Source organism: Ochotona curzoniae, unplaced genomic scaffold, assembly GCF_017591425.1.
Source record: "Ochotona curzoniae isolate NIBS_2020 unplaced genomic scaffold, NIBS_Ocur_1.0 contig_1, whole genome shotgun sequence".
Classification (NCBI taxonomy): domain Eukaryota; kingdom Metazoa; phylum Chordata; class Mammalia; order Lagomorpha; family Ochotonidae; genus Ochotona; species Ochotona curzoniae.
Window position 1 is genome coordinate 6,736,632 of NW_024464918.1, and position 14,914 is coordinate 6,751,545.

The following is a 14,914-nucleotide window of genomic DNA, read 5'->3' on the forward strand; positions in this document are numbered from 1 at the left end:
GGCTGTTTTTACAGCCAAACGAGACGATGGATATACGCATGCTTTAGTGCAATCAACAATCTGTGCAGGCCCATTAGCAGCTGTTCCACAAATGTCAGTTTTACTATTGTCAATTGTAATTTCACTTCTCAGAGTGGAACCCAACTGTTTAGGATTCTGTGAGGCCACAGAATAGTCAAACCCATGAAGTTCACACCACACAAATGCAAAGCTTGCTCCTCATGATGCAGGAGCCAGGAAAGCAGGCCTGGGGCCATAGTCTTTTCAGCTCATTGCTGAAATTCCACATGCGCCTTCTCCAGCCACACTGCCTGCAGGGTCACTGGAAAAACTTGGCATATGGAAGCAGAGGCCAGCACGTAGAAAGAGAACGGAGTTTTGAGGCCAAACACATCCGTGTTCAAAGCATCACTTGACTCTATCCCATAAAGAGTCCTGGACAAGTCATTTCCTTCCTGTTCTTTGGAGAGGATGAAAACCCACAGACTATGGCATGGGCCTTCGGAACCTCTGTGAGGGCAGACTGAGATGAGAGGTGCACTAAACCAGGTGCCAAGCAGCCACTCCACACCAGTGGTTACTGCTGCTGCAATCACCCCTCCCCGAGCCCCAGCCTCGAATTACCGTCTCTTGGCCTCTTCATATCGAAGGCGCAATCGGACCTTCTCTGCCAGCTGATTGTTGCCACTGGTGCCGAACTGCAGGGGAAGAACAAAGTGGGGAGTAACATGGCCACTGTGGATGGTGCTGAGCTGGAATTCAGGAGCTCATGAGAGACTTGACAGCTTGCGTGGGCAGGAGCCAAGAATAGAGCCCAATTACTGGGCTGGCTGCATGCATTGCAGGGAAGCTGGTTAAGCAAAAATACTTTCCTTCCTTCAGGCCACGGGAACTGGCCCAAACTCAGACATCCATCACTTCCCGAACAGAAGACAAGCGCCCAGAATATCATCTTGCAGCCTCAAATGGCTCCAAGCCAATCCAAAGCATAGAAACGTGGAGGACAGTTGGTGAGGAGGCAATAGTGACAGGCCATATACAGGAAAGCCATTCTGGGAACACAGGGGAGGGAAACCTAGGGAGGAAGTACTGGGGAAGCAGAGAGAAGATCCCAGGCCTTGGAAGAAGGCACACAGTCTGGTTGCCAACACTATGACATCAAAGTAGTTGGCAGGTTAGCACACAGGGGTGGTACAGAAAAGGAGGGCCCAGCCCCATTTCTGGTGTCACTCCATGGAGAGCAGCACGAAGCTACAGCTCACCAGACGACACTCAAGCATGCGAGAAAGTTATCAGATGGCAGTAGCACCGAGCCACGCAGGCCAGGAGGCAGGGCCATTCCAGTGTTATCCAATCCACTGAAACCAAAGCCCTCTCAAAGTCAGGGATCGCCCAGGGTCATTCCTCCTCCAACACCTTCAGAAACTGTGTTTGGACTGCACGTGTACGTTTTGTGACTTAGGACAACACTGAGCTGGGAACTGGGAGCCCAGCTGTACATACTGACGGGGACAAACAGGTGATAAGAATCCTCAGCTTCCTTGCCATTGGGGCCGGGGACCGGGGGCGGGGGGGACAAAAAAAACAAAAACAAAAGACAGAGTAGAGCTATAAGAGAGCAGGGAAAGAAACAGCCAGACATGCTGTCATTCAGAAATGCCTCCTGCAAAGTGCTAGAGATGCAAGCTCGTGGCCAGGCCATGTTGAGGGCCGAGGCGTAGGCACTGCTCTGCCTGCACACCAGCAAGATCCACCAGCCTACAAGAAAGCAGCTTCACAGGGCTGAGCTGGGAGTAAGCCCACGCAGAGCCACCAGCTACCTCAAGGCAAGAGCCCTTGACAGCCCCTCCCAGGTGCCACCAGTCTGTCCCTGGGGAGTTCCCTCATCCTCTCCTCCTCCCGGGGTGAGGGGCACACACAGCCTACTCACGTTTCCCGAGATATCCGTCTGGGAGCTCACATCCAGGTGCTGTTTTGGCAGCGAGAAACCTGAACTCTCCAGGGAGCTGCTGCTGGACCACAGGTCTGAGTGAGAGCCTCTGTCGGTGTGGAAGCCGTCCTTGAGCATGGCCAGGCTCTGAGAGAAGAGGCAGAGGGTCAGTGATGGGCACAGCCGGCAGGGAGCACTGGGTCTGTGCTCTCCTCTCCACCATCCCTATTCCAGAACACAGGCTCCTCCCTGCCACCCTCCTCATCCTGAGACAGAGAAAGTCAGTTGCAAGTGGGTACTGAAGGTGTGGCAGGCACCATGTGTGGCCCTTACACGGGGCAGACCTGAGTGGGTACAGGTACCGGGAGCCTACTCCAGCCCCACCAGTGACTAGTCAGGAGATGCAAACTAGCAGAGCGATGTCTCTGTACCCCAATTTCCTCTTATAAAACATTCATAGGTTGTACTTGCGGGGCCATCACATGGCCTTTTAAAAACATTTTTTATTTGGTTGAAAGGCAGGAAAGAGAGGTCTTCTATCTGTGGGTGTAACAGCTTGGCCCAGACTAGGCTCCAACTAGGAGTCGGGAATTCTATCTGGGTCTCCCAATTGGATGGCAGGGGTCCCAGTGCTTGGGCAATTTTTGTGGTTTTCCCAGGAACATTAGCAGGGAGCTGGATTGGAAGTGGAGCAACTGGAGCTTGACCCAGGGAGCAACATGGCTTAACCCATTACACCAAAATTCCCACCCCTCCAACACACACTGCACGGTTTAAACGAAATATCAGAGTAAAATCATGAGTGATCACAGCTAACATTCAGTAACTGGCAGCTGGGCCATGGTCTTTCTGGGAGCCTAACAACAACCCTGGGAGGAATGAGCTGTTTATCCACACATCCTTGATGAGAAGGTGGTGACTGACAGCCAGGATTCCAACCCGATATCAGATTTAAGAGAATGTGCTCTTCACTGCTAGCCACATGGGTACTACTTTTTCCCGTCCTCAGGACTTCATCTGAAACTCTCCACTGTCAGAGCCGCTAACCTGGGCAGAACTTTCTTAAAAGTTGGGCTACTTGTCTCAGAGTAAGAAAGCTTCCTTCAGGAAGCCACTGAGGGCATCTCAGAGCTTCAGACTCCTTCTCTGCCCACGGGAGCCATCACCAAGTGCCGCAGATGGCAGGGTGGGTCCTGTACTGCGAGGCATAGGCACTGAAGGTAAAGGGATGGGCTTCGTGTCCAATGGTCATGGCTTTGAATGGAGCTTTGTCACTTGAACTTCGAGTCACGCAGAATCTGTGTGGGTCCAAAGTGTTGACTCCATTGACTAATTCTATCCTTGAAAGTGCCAGGATCCCACTTGGGCATTGGTTCATGACACAGCTGCTCCATTTCCCTTCCAGTTCCCTGTCTGTGGCCTGGGGAAGTAGTGGAGGATGGCCCAGAGCCTTGGGATCCTGCACCCACGATCCTGCATTGGATCGGCTCAGCTCCGGCCATCGTGGCCACTTGGGGTGTGAACCAGCAAATGGAAGATGTTTGTTTTTGTCTCTCCTTTCTCTCTGTATATCTGCATTTCTAATTAACATGAATGAATCTTATAAAAAAAGAAGTAAGCCAAACACAATGCATGCAAGTGCTTGGCACCATTGGCGAGTATTATAAGCAATGTCTGTCATCATTCGTTCCTTTCCTAGCTTCAGAACACACAATGAAATGCTTATAGAAACAATCTATTCTGACATTATAGAGATGGCTGTTAAAACCACCTCCTTCCAAACCAGGTCTCTGCACGCCCTTGACCTAGGCCAGATCGCTTCCATTCCAACTCTACCCTTTGAAACTAGCTGTGGGGCCTTAGAAAGCCACTTAATGTGTCTTAGTGCCCTTGCTTCCTCTATCTGCTGGGATCCAAAACCCACAAAGACCAGCTCAGATTAAACTCTTTTATATGAAATATTTAGGACCTGAAGGATTTTAGATTTCACAGTTTTTGCTTATTTGAAAGGCACAGTGAAAGAGTGAGTGAGAGAGTGAGAGAGACAGGAGATAGCAAGAGTGAGAGAAATTTTTCACCTACTAGTTCACTTCCCGAATGTCCACAACACCACGGGCCCGGCCACAGCGAAGCCAGAAGCCAGGAAGTCCCTGTGCATCTCCCCTCAGGATACAGAGGCCCAAATTTCTGGGCCGCCATCTGCTGCTTCCCATGCACAGTAGCAGGAAGCTAATTCAGAAGTGGAGTACCCGGGACTGGAATCAGACGCTCTGATAGGGGATTCAAGACTCCCAAGCAGAGGCTTGACTCTCACTGTGCCAAAACGCCTGCCCCAGATTTCTGGTTTTATTAGGGATGCTCAACGTGGGGTGAGAACTCAGCAGTCTGTGTTGCATATGAGAAGGACCCACCTGAGCCCAGCAGGAAGACGGGGCCATATCCCCCAAGCTCACATACCTTAATGAGATCTTGCTTTTCCTTTTCTCCACAGGTGATGGCCTTTTTGATGGCTTTTGTTTCTCTCAAGACAGCCTGAGCTTCATCCAGCTTGTAACCTTGAGCGTCAGACATCTTCTTATCGATTCTAGGAGACAGTTACATCAGCAAGGTTAGGTTTCCACAGAGGAAGGACGCAAAGCGCAGGTTTCCATCCCAAAGGACGGCTCTGCACTTCAGCTGACCTTCTCCTGTAAGCACAGAAGGTCCCTGTGACATTGTCAATGTCCTGTGGCACGTATCTGCCACTGTTCTTGAAGTCAGGGTTCCCCTGGGCTTCAGCTCTTCCTGGAAGGCTGCACTGATCACCTCCCTGGCTTCTGCAGGCTGGGGAACAGGGGGCAGGGCTGAATGTGGTGGAGGAGTTGTAGCATCTGGTAGAGAGGCTCACTCAGCCTTGGCGCTGGTGACTTTTGGGCCTGGATTCTTCTTTGATGTCTAGCAGTATCACTGTCCTGGACCCACAAGATGCAAGTTGTAAATGCCCAAAGCGTCTCCATACCCTGGCTTGAGTCCCTTGTGGGTGAAGGAGCAAGATCATCCCTGGTGGAGACTGGGGTCTTTAATAAGCAGGTGTTTGCAATGTGAACACACATAGGGACCGATGAGACCCCTCAGCCTTGCAGTGTGATCCTGGACAACCCAGACAGTGTCATCTGCTTGGCCCCATTCATGGAGTCCATAGGAACATCAAATGGGAAAAATAATGGAAAATGCTGAGGTCAAGCAGCAAGCCCTGTACAAATTTTTTGTAAAGGATTAAACCACTTCTAGCCCAGAAAACGTCTCAGCTTTTCCAAGCCCCACAGACATTTCAAGGGGTTCTCTGAGAAGGAGGAAAGGTTTTAAAAGAAAGGCTAAGGCTCTGGATGCAGCTTGGTGATGTTCCAACCAGACAAAGGGTGGGGGGGGGGGAATGGTGAGTCCTGGACTTCCTGGGGAGGAGGGCTGCGCTGCAGAAACGGGCCAGGGGCAATAAAAGGTTTGGATATATTATCACTGAAGGCCGGCTCTGGGGTTTCGGTGGACAGAGGAGACAGGAAGTTTCACAGTCGGAGGGATTGCCACAAGCCCATTATTTCAGCATGAGGAACCATTCACAGGCATTCCTCACCGCCTGCCTCCCAGAGACCAAACTGTCCTTGGCTAAAAATAACCACACAGGGAGACACTGTGGGAGCAGGGTCGTACCCTGGCCTCACCATCCGCACCTCTGAGCATGGGTGCGAGAAAAGCGCTTCCTGCTTAGCCTCCCCTGCGGCTGCTCAGCCTCCGTGGGCAGAAAACAAAGCCCCATTTATGTCTCCTCACTAAAAATAGCCTGCCTATTCCTTTCGAGGACTTGGGCCCTGGGCACACCTGCCAGGTCTTAAGACAGAGGCTGAAAGTTTTGTCTGCTGAAGATGCTCGGCAGAATGAGACCAGAACCAGGGACCAGGTCACGGGGTGGCCCTGCCATTGATGGAGTATGCCTGGCAGATGATGCCAGGGGGGCCTGAGTAGGTCCCAGGGCTAGAGGCATCTGGGAAGGGGGCCGAGTTCCCCACTGTTCTCTGCCGACGGGGCCAGAGCAGCTTTGACTGCCCCGCGGGATGGCACAGTAGCCATTTGTCCTCTGGGCTGCAAACAGCCTCTACCTGATTTTTTGCAAGGCCTTAGCAACCCACGCTCTGGAATCTGGCTCCACAAAGTAGCTGGGAGCGGGGAACGCTCCTGGCATGAAGCTGGGTGGTGGGAACAAAGGGTCACCATTATGCACTCATTGAATGAACCTTTAAAAAAAAAAGTGAGGAGGGAAGCGAGGAGAGAAATTTTGTGTGGTGGTGGTGGTGGGGTAGTCTGTGCGTCTGATTTCCTAATGACACAGCTGTTCCTTCTCCTCTCAGGCCTGCACACGGTCATGTAACAGGCAGCCACAAGGAAGCGGGTGAAGGCTCTGACAGCAGCTGTGTTCAGGCCTTGCCCAGACAGTCCTTGCCTGGGCACAGCGGTGGGTTTCTGAGATGTCAGGGACACGCCACAGAGGCCTCCTCCCCCAGGGGACTCACTCCCGCTCCCAACTCCTTCCTTCCTCCAAGGGCTCCATGCAGTCGGCAGGGCCACGCTCTCAGCTTTCTTTGTGAATTTTCTTTGTGGTCTTTTCTAAGCGTATCCAACAGCCTCATCAACATTTTCCTCTTCTTTCTTTGGAAATCTAAGCAGTGCCAACAGAACCAAGCCAACGGATTTGGAGTCTGGAGCTCAACGGATCTTAGCAGGGGTCACCACAACCCTCATAGGAAATACACCTGCTCTTAAGCAGTAACAGGGTTAGATCTCACGTGGCTGCAAGTCTGCCTCTAAAAGTGAAAATGACATTTGGTCCTGGTTACCCTGGAAACACCTCAAGTCACTCTTACAGCAAGCTTCCCCTTCCACTAGCTGCAGTAGAGAGCAGAGTTGACATCACAGAATGTCTCGATTGCCTCTCCCCCTCCCCAACCCCGGCTAGGCTGAGAGAAGGGATCCCAGAGAAATGGCAAGAGGAGACGGGGGTTATCCGAATGATGCTGGGAACACAAGCATTGCAGCATGAGCTTCAAAACCCAACAAGCTAGAGGTTCCAGCCCTGGCCCTAACACTTCCTAACCCCACCAGTGTCCTCATCTGAAAGAGACGCCTCCCAAGAGGGTGAAGAGAATGAAAATGAAGTGGTCGATGCCCAGCACAGTACTCAGCTCAACACAGACTAAGAGTGCACCAGCTTCCTTCCGAAGTCCCAGCAGGCAGCTAGCCACCCCACTCTCACTAAGCCCTCCTACAGGTCAGGCTATGCCCTGCACATGGCACTTGGCGGTCCTACCTTGGCATCATTACTTTCTTAGGTAAAGAAATCAGAGCACAGAGGACTTAAGTCACTTTTCCCAGGTCCTAGGGAACTGGGATTTGCACCCGAGCCTCTTATCATTATATTCATAACTTTCAATTCCAAGCTGAACATTAAGGCAGGGCCTTCCTGCAGTATTGGATGTGGAGCCAGGTTTCCAGTGAAGGAGTGTGGGTGGCCAGAACTGCAAGAGCCTCCTCTGGGCCAGATATCAAACAAGGGGCAGAGGGAGGTGAGGAAAGGAGCCGGTAGCATCAGCTTACCAGATGACAAGAATTCTCAGTGCTGCTACAGGGCAACAAAGTGGTAAAACAGGTTTGTGGTAGCTCAGAGCATAATGGGAAGTGTTCTAACCAGAAGCTGTGGGGAGGAGGGTGAGGTGACTGGGGTGATGTGGGAGTGAGTGGCCTCCAGCTCTGAGCTCGCTGCCAAGTAGAGGGCAGAGGCTCCCACTTGAACAGATCAAAATCAGGCACTTGTGGAGCCCACACTGCTGCCACGAGCTGTCCTGAGGACTGCGCAAGATGTCCAGGGAACATAAGGGCCACCTTGCCTTAATGAGTGTAGAATATGGTTTACCAAGCCAGGATGCCCACATGTCTATATACAGGTATACACAACATCAACAGATATAGAATGAAAGACATGCATTAAGGCACAATGTATAATACGTAAAAATATAGAGCTATCCTTTCGCAGACTGTTTGTTAATGCTGGATCCAGGCGGTGGGGCCTGATTAGGTGGAAAGGCAAGAGTTTAAGAACCACCTGATGGTGACAGCTGCCTCCATGAATGGGCTTGGAAACAACAGACTGTGATGATGGAATGGTGCGGGCAGGTCTGAAGCTCAAGGCATGACAGACACAGGGAGAGAATCAAAGCAACTGGCTAGAGAGAGTGCAATCCATGCAGCTGTGGCCTCTGATGAGGCAGAAGCCCACTGCACTCCTGCCTGGAGCATCCAAGAAGGCTAGCAGATGAATTCTGTGATGACTGACCCATCAGCCCATCAGATGTGTCAAGCACAATCCACTGAATCTGAGTGATGTGTGGTGGCTAACACAAGTTAGTATTCACACTTGCCATGTAGTCAAGTCCTCTTATCTCTACGACAGGGTTAGCTATGGAGGAATCAGGTAGTTGAATCCACAGGAAAATGCTGAAGCATAGAGGAATGACTCAAAAAGTTTCTGCTAGTCTAAGTTGCAGCTATGGCAGCTAACACATGGCTCCAGGTCAGCTCCTGAAAGTGGGCATGACAACTGGTCAAAGTCATTCTCAAAATACCTTAAGTTCCCCCACAAAGCATGATGTACAAGGCACCATGTCTACTTCCCTTGGAATCCGTTGCTGGAAGATATGTGGAGCCTACAGCAGAGCTCGGGTGATGCACCTGCCTCTCTTTAGGTGGGTAAGCCTTAACGACATCAGGGAGGAAAACAGCTAGAACTGTGTGGTCTGAAACGAACGCTCTTTCTTCTCCCTGCGGTTCACACTTGGGAGACTGCTGGGGAACAGAACTTGAACTGGATGACTCGAGAGCCGCACTGCAAGAAGGGCAGACAGGGACTGAAGGAGGGGGACAGTGAGGGCATGAGGAGCGCTGGGGACAGTCCTGGGTGTGGCAGAGCAGGTGGACTTACTTCTTCAGGGTCTGGAAGCCATGCTCCTTGAATTGTAGCTCATGCTGGAGGTGAACCATTTCTCGCTTTAGCTTGTTGACCTGCAGGGTAGACAATACCAGAGCCTGGGTCAGAGGATGATGTCAGGCTGCCACCTTCTAGAAGGAGAACCCCCAGAGGTCCCCACTGTTCCTGCACATGACGTCTCCACCAATACCCTTTGAGCCACAATTGTTCCTAACGCCTTCGCCTCACTTGCACTAGCGGCTACTAATTCAGCCTCATCCCAGCCTGCTTTCTGGCGGGTCAAGTCTACTCAATCTTGACCCCAATGAAACTAGAAGTGGAAGTGGACAAGAGTCAAGTGACCTAGGGCAGAACTGGGACTTCCTGTGCCGAGCTGCGAGGCCTTCCCACAGGCAATCTTGCCCTTGGAACTTCCGTCTTGGATTGTGATGGAGGAGGGTGATGGCAAGCCCAGGGGCTGTGTGTTAGCTAAGGCCAGCAATAAATATGACAGGGCTCTGGATGAGGGTGAGAGGCCATGCAATCATTTTAGAGCCAGATTCAGCTGCAGGGAGGGCTTGTAGGGCCTGTACGGTTATCAAGTGAGTGTTTGGTTAGCAATTGTAATTAGATGTTGAGAAGTTCCATAAAATAAGCCTGGTTATACAGTCCTCTGGCCAAGTACCTGAGAAGCTGGTACCACTGAGTCCACATTCCAATACAGGCCAACCCTGAAGCTGAAATTCCATGTCCCTTTTAAGCAGGGCATGCCTCTCTAGGCAACATACTCCCTGCTACATCCTCAGTCCACTTCCTCTATTGATATTTTGCTGCAGGCATGCGAGTTTGTGCAAACTATTAGGAGTGTGATAAGTGAGCGCTCAAAATACTAACTACCCTGACAACATCACTTCACTGCTATACTTTCAATTCTGCATCAGGAAAACGGAAATAGCGCACTCATCCCCTAAGGTTATCGTAAAGTAACCACATGGCAGATGACGTGGAACAAGAAGCATCTAGGATGACGGTACAGCACATAACAACTTTAGAGGAAGATGCGGATCTTGTGTGACCCCATGAAGGTTTCTTAGGTCACCCAAGCCTCTGGGAAAATAACGGTAGCTGCTGCACAGACATGAAATGACTCCTCTGAAGCAGCGGGGCACATGTTTGGTATACTGTGGCTGTTTGTAAAAAGGTAGCCATTGTCACTACTGCCATCACTAGGAACATGACTTGGATTATTACTATTTAGGAGCTGGTCAGGGATTTCCAGCTGCCATGGCCCAGTGGTTACAGCATCCATTCTGACCACTGGGAAGGCTAGTGGCCTAAGTTTTCAGTAATCCCCATGAACGGCACAGGTGAAAAGGTCCTACCCGGGATTTTGCTGTGGCAATTTCAGCTTTCAGGATCTCAGGGTCATACTTAGAGCTGGAAGATGAACCGGAAACCACTGTAATGAGAAGAGAAAACATTTTCAGTAGAAGAAACACATCACACCCGCGCTGGTTTATTGGATCATTTAGACACATTGGGAAAAGAAGGGAATCAACGTGAACAGCTTAAATGTCCAAGAAAAGAGGATTTTAAACCTCAATGTGGTACCTGTGAAAAATGGGGATACAACATTACGGGATGACAAAACACACGCAATTTCAATGGACAGTACAGCAGCAGGATACAGAATGACAAGGCAACATGTCCGGAACTTCTTTAATGAAAACAAGTAACCAAACAGGACAACACCGACTGGGCAGTAACCAGGAAGACAGCTTTCTACGGTAAGAATTTTGGGGTAGGACTTGAGTCCCTTGTGACACTAGAGAAGTTTACAAAAGCATGTGAGCAATAGTTTAAAATTGGAAAATAAATCCGGTTCACACATATGTACAGATGCACTCACAGCTGTAAGACTAGAGGGAAACAGACCAGGAAGACAATGCTAACATCTAAAGAATGAGTGACACCAAATTCACTCTGCATTTTTCTATTATTTCTACATTTTTAACAGGGACATTTGCTTTGATAATCAGAGGAAAATTATTAGCAATTGCTAATAGTAACTTCTAAACTAAGGTACATGTAAAAAAGAAAACATATTGCTACAATCCTACTATTCTATATGGTTATCTACTTCCTTCAAGCTGCGCTCCGAAGTTTATCCATAGTTCTATAATCTTTGGGCATTTTAAAAACAGGACTATGTCTTAGAAAAGGTATTTTAAGGGTGATGAAAATGAGGAAAAAAGAGTAAGACAGATCTAAAGAAAATGAGACCAAAGGGAAATAAGGGGAAAGAGGCAAATTGGGGATGGGTACGAGGGTAGTATTCAGCACACCCCTGGGATCCCACGTTCTAACTACAGTCATGAACGGACCCTGAGCTTTCTGACTGCTGATGGCAAGAGGGAAACAAGGCCAAACGTATGAGTCACTGTGCCCTGAGGGTGGACACAGTCCCACTGTTCAGGAAAGGACAGTTCCTGTCTGTAGGAAAGGGGACGAGGAAGCGGTTGCCCCATGAACACTCAGTCGCACGGACTGAGCCATTTCATCATCTCTTCTCTCCACCCACTGCCCTCTGCACAGCTGGCCTGTTCACACGGAGTAAGGCTGCAGGCTGAGACCTGGATTTCTCTGAGGCTAAGAGAAGGTCACCAGGGGTCTGGCAGAAACTTCAGGGAAGGAAGGTAGAAACTGCAGGCCAATGAGGAGGGTGATGCTCTTTGGATTTGGCCAAAGTAATTGAACCGGCATTCTGATGATGCAGGGGGATCCGTTAACATCAAACACTGGGGGCTCAGCGGACACAGACAACTGTGGCTCGTAACACGAGCGATGTATTCCATCACAGGCAGCAGAGCACTTCTGCCAAGATGATGAAGATGACAAAGACATGATGGTGCTGAAACTGGCAACTGGCAACCAACACAAAGGGGGGCTGCAGACGCAGGACAGCCTGTGGCCCTGGTCTCAAGCATGAGACAGGAATTCTAGCTACACAGATGTTTCTCTCCCAGTCTGAAATCTGCATTTCCCACCTTCTGATGCCTTGGATCTTTGTGCAGGACTTGGGGACTGCAGGAAGCCACTCAGTGGAAGCTGGAGGCACTGTCTTCAACATACATCCCAGATAGGCACTTTTCCTTATCCAGTTGAGAACAAGACCATGGCGAAGAGAAAAGCTGTCAGTGTGGAAGTAAGTGGAGACAGAGGGAAAGGCCACCAACAGGGAGTGCCTATTGTGTAGGCAGAGCCCACCTTGCCTGGCAGGCAGTGCAGCAGGGCACAGGTCTACACCGCAGGGGAATGCTAAGGAGAACGGCAGCAGCCTGCAGGAACCTGCTACCAGCTGGGCATTAAGGCCATGGGTTAGGACGCTGGCTAGGACTCCCACATCAGGGTATCTAGGTTTGATCCCCAGCTCTGGCTCCTGACTCCAGCCTTCTGTCACTGACAGACCCCAGGAGGCAGCTCAAGCAGCTGGGTTACTGCCATTCACATGGGTGACTTGGACTGAGTCCCTGGCTCCAGACTGCAGGTTCCTGGCTGGCTGTTGAGTCATTTCAGAAGAGAACCAGCGATTGGGAGTTCCTGACCCCTCTCTATTTCTCTGTCAAGTACATCAACATAACTATATTTAGACTTGATCCAGACAGGGAAAGATGGCTGGGGCAAGCAGGCACGCCATGGTTGACTTGCTGCCAGGATGCATCAATGCATACTCAGAAATCCTGGAGGGAAGAAGCACCAACTGCCACCAAATGGGCCACCAGGACCATCCATTCCTGTCCTCTACAATGTTACTGCTAAGCACATCATTTGTATCCAAAGACGCCGTTTGTTACTTGATGCTTTTAAAGTTAACGTTTCATTAGAATTTTAAAAAAATACACACAAGGATACAAACTAAGTGTACATCTTCACACATTTTCATGAAAGCATCACATCCAGACCATAAGTACTCCTGTCAAGACACAGGTCTTCAGCATTCTCCTGGATCCTTTACTTTTTAGGGATTTATTTTTTATTTGAAAGGGGGCGTTTCAGAAACAAGAGGAGAGACAGGCAAAAGAGAGAGGGAGAAAGGGAGAGAGAGGGAAGGAGGGAGGGAGAGAGGGGATAAAGAGAGAGAGACAGGGAGGGAGGGAGGGAGAGAGAGGAAGGAAGGAGAAAGAGAGGGGATAAAGAGGGGGAGAGAGGGAGAAAGGGAGAGAGAGGGAAGGAGGGAGGGGAGAGAGGGGGATAAAGAGAGACAGGGAGGGAGGGAGGGAGAGAGAGGAAGGAAGGAGAAAGAGAGGGGATAAAGAGGGGGAGAGAGGGAGGGAGAGAGAGGGAAGGAGGGAGGGGAGAGAGGTGGAGGGAGGGAGAGAGAAAAGAAAAAGAGAGGGAGAGAAAGGGAGAAAGAGAGACATATATCATATCATATCATATCATCATATCATATCATCTGGTTTATTCTTCAAATGGCCACAAGGCCAGGGCTAGCCCAAGGTGAAGCAGGAGCCAAGAGCCTCATCTGGGTCTCCCGTGTGGGCAGATAATCTTCTATTGCTTTTCCTAGGTTCTTTTTCACAGAGCTAGATCAGAAGTGGAACAGCTGGGACTTGAACCACCACCCACATGAGAGGCCAGCACTGCAGGTGGTGGCAACTCATGCACCACTGCACCGGCCCTGGGTTTCTGCTGCCATGCCTCTAATAATATGCATGCATCGCTGCTCCCTCATCTTCACAGTCTCACTGTTTACTCACTGTTCTCTCTCTCTAGGAGACAGGTGTTCAAATGTGCTACTTCCCCGTCCCCTGCACAGCACATCAAGCACCTCTCCTACACTACTGGTGAAAGAGGACTGCCAATGCTTGCATTACTTTTACTCTGCAAACATGACAGTGTCAGCTGACTTTGCTAGCTTTTCCTTTCCAGCTCTCTCTCGCGCGCGCGTGCGCTTTTTTTACTCCCTAGAGTTAATAATTGTCATTGTGATGTTTGCTTAGTTTTGACAAACATCAGCAGTTCAACCTCATACTTCACCAGTTACGTAACTTTCCTCTGGGGAACCAGAATAGCATGCATTCTGCCATTTCTCATCTGCCGTTCTGCCTTGCTTCGCCTGAACTGGTTACTCTCTAGGCATAGCTGATACCCTCAGATCCCTTCCAGCTACCCTAGGCATCCTCCTTGCCTCTGCTCTTCCCTGGCTACCTCTGCCTGTTCCACTCCCTTATACTGGGTCCTTTTTCACAGAGCTAGATCAGACGTGCAACAGCGGGGACTTGAACCAGCACCCACATGAGATGACAGCACTGCAGGTGGTGGCAACTCGTGCCCCACAGCACCGGGAGAACATCCCTTCCATTAACTTCCTGAGAAAGGAAACATGGAAAGGAAATTAACTTTTGGAAATGTGGCACGTCAACTTGTGTCTTTACCCTACACTTGTTTCAAGCTGGTTTTGCTGCACATTGAATGCCAGCTTGGATATGATTTTCTTTATAATCTGGAAGCTGTTGTGCTGCCATTGTCCGGGTTTCCGGTGTTACTGCTGTGTGGTGCGGCAGATCTGAGTTCTGATCATTTCTGTGTGACCTGGTTTTTATCTGTGAAAGCTCCTGGGATCTTAAACAGTTCCCAGGGTCTGAAGTTTCACAAATGATATAGCATGGTGTGTGCGCTTTCATCCATTGCGCTGGGCACTCGGCGAGTCCTTTCAATCTAAAAACGCTCTTCCTTCTGTTCTAGGGAGCTTTTCCAATCGCTCCTTCCCCAGTGTTCCTCTGCTCCTCCAACTTCCTGGCCTGCTGCTCTATTTTTGTCAGACTGTCCATCTCGGGGTATTTTTGCTTTGCTTTGGAAAAGAGATTGCCTCGCTGTTATTTTTTAAGTCTACCAAGGAGTTTTGCTTTCTACTACCATACTCCAATTTTCAAAGCCTCTTCTCTGTTTTCAGAAGATTCCTCTTCACAAAGCATAATGCTCTGTTCTTG

General features: G+C 50.0%; 1 protein-coding gene across 2 annotated transcripts in view; it reads right to left on the reverse strand.

Annotated features, from left to right (window-relative positions):
* Positions 1-14,914, reverse strand: part of WWC1 (WW and C2 domain containing 1) — a 150,897-nt gene that overhangs the window by 52,907 nt on the left and 83,076 nt on the right. For both annotated transcript variants that reach the window (XM_040975649.1, XM_040975658.1), the window contains exons 4-8: positions 10,304-10,380; positions 8,937-9,016; positions 4,388-4,514; positions 1,931-2,077; positions 625-698 (exon numbers count right to left, since the gene is read on the reverse strand). In XM_040975649.1, coding sequence (XP_040831583.1) covers positions 625-698; positions 1,931-2,077; positions 4,388-4,514; positions 8,937-9,016; positions 10,304-10,380 — 505 coding nt within the window. The remainder of the gene's footprint in view (positions 1-624; positions 699-1,930; positions 2,078-4,387; positions 4,515-8,936; positions 9,017-10,303; positions 10,381-14,914) is intronic.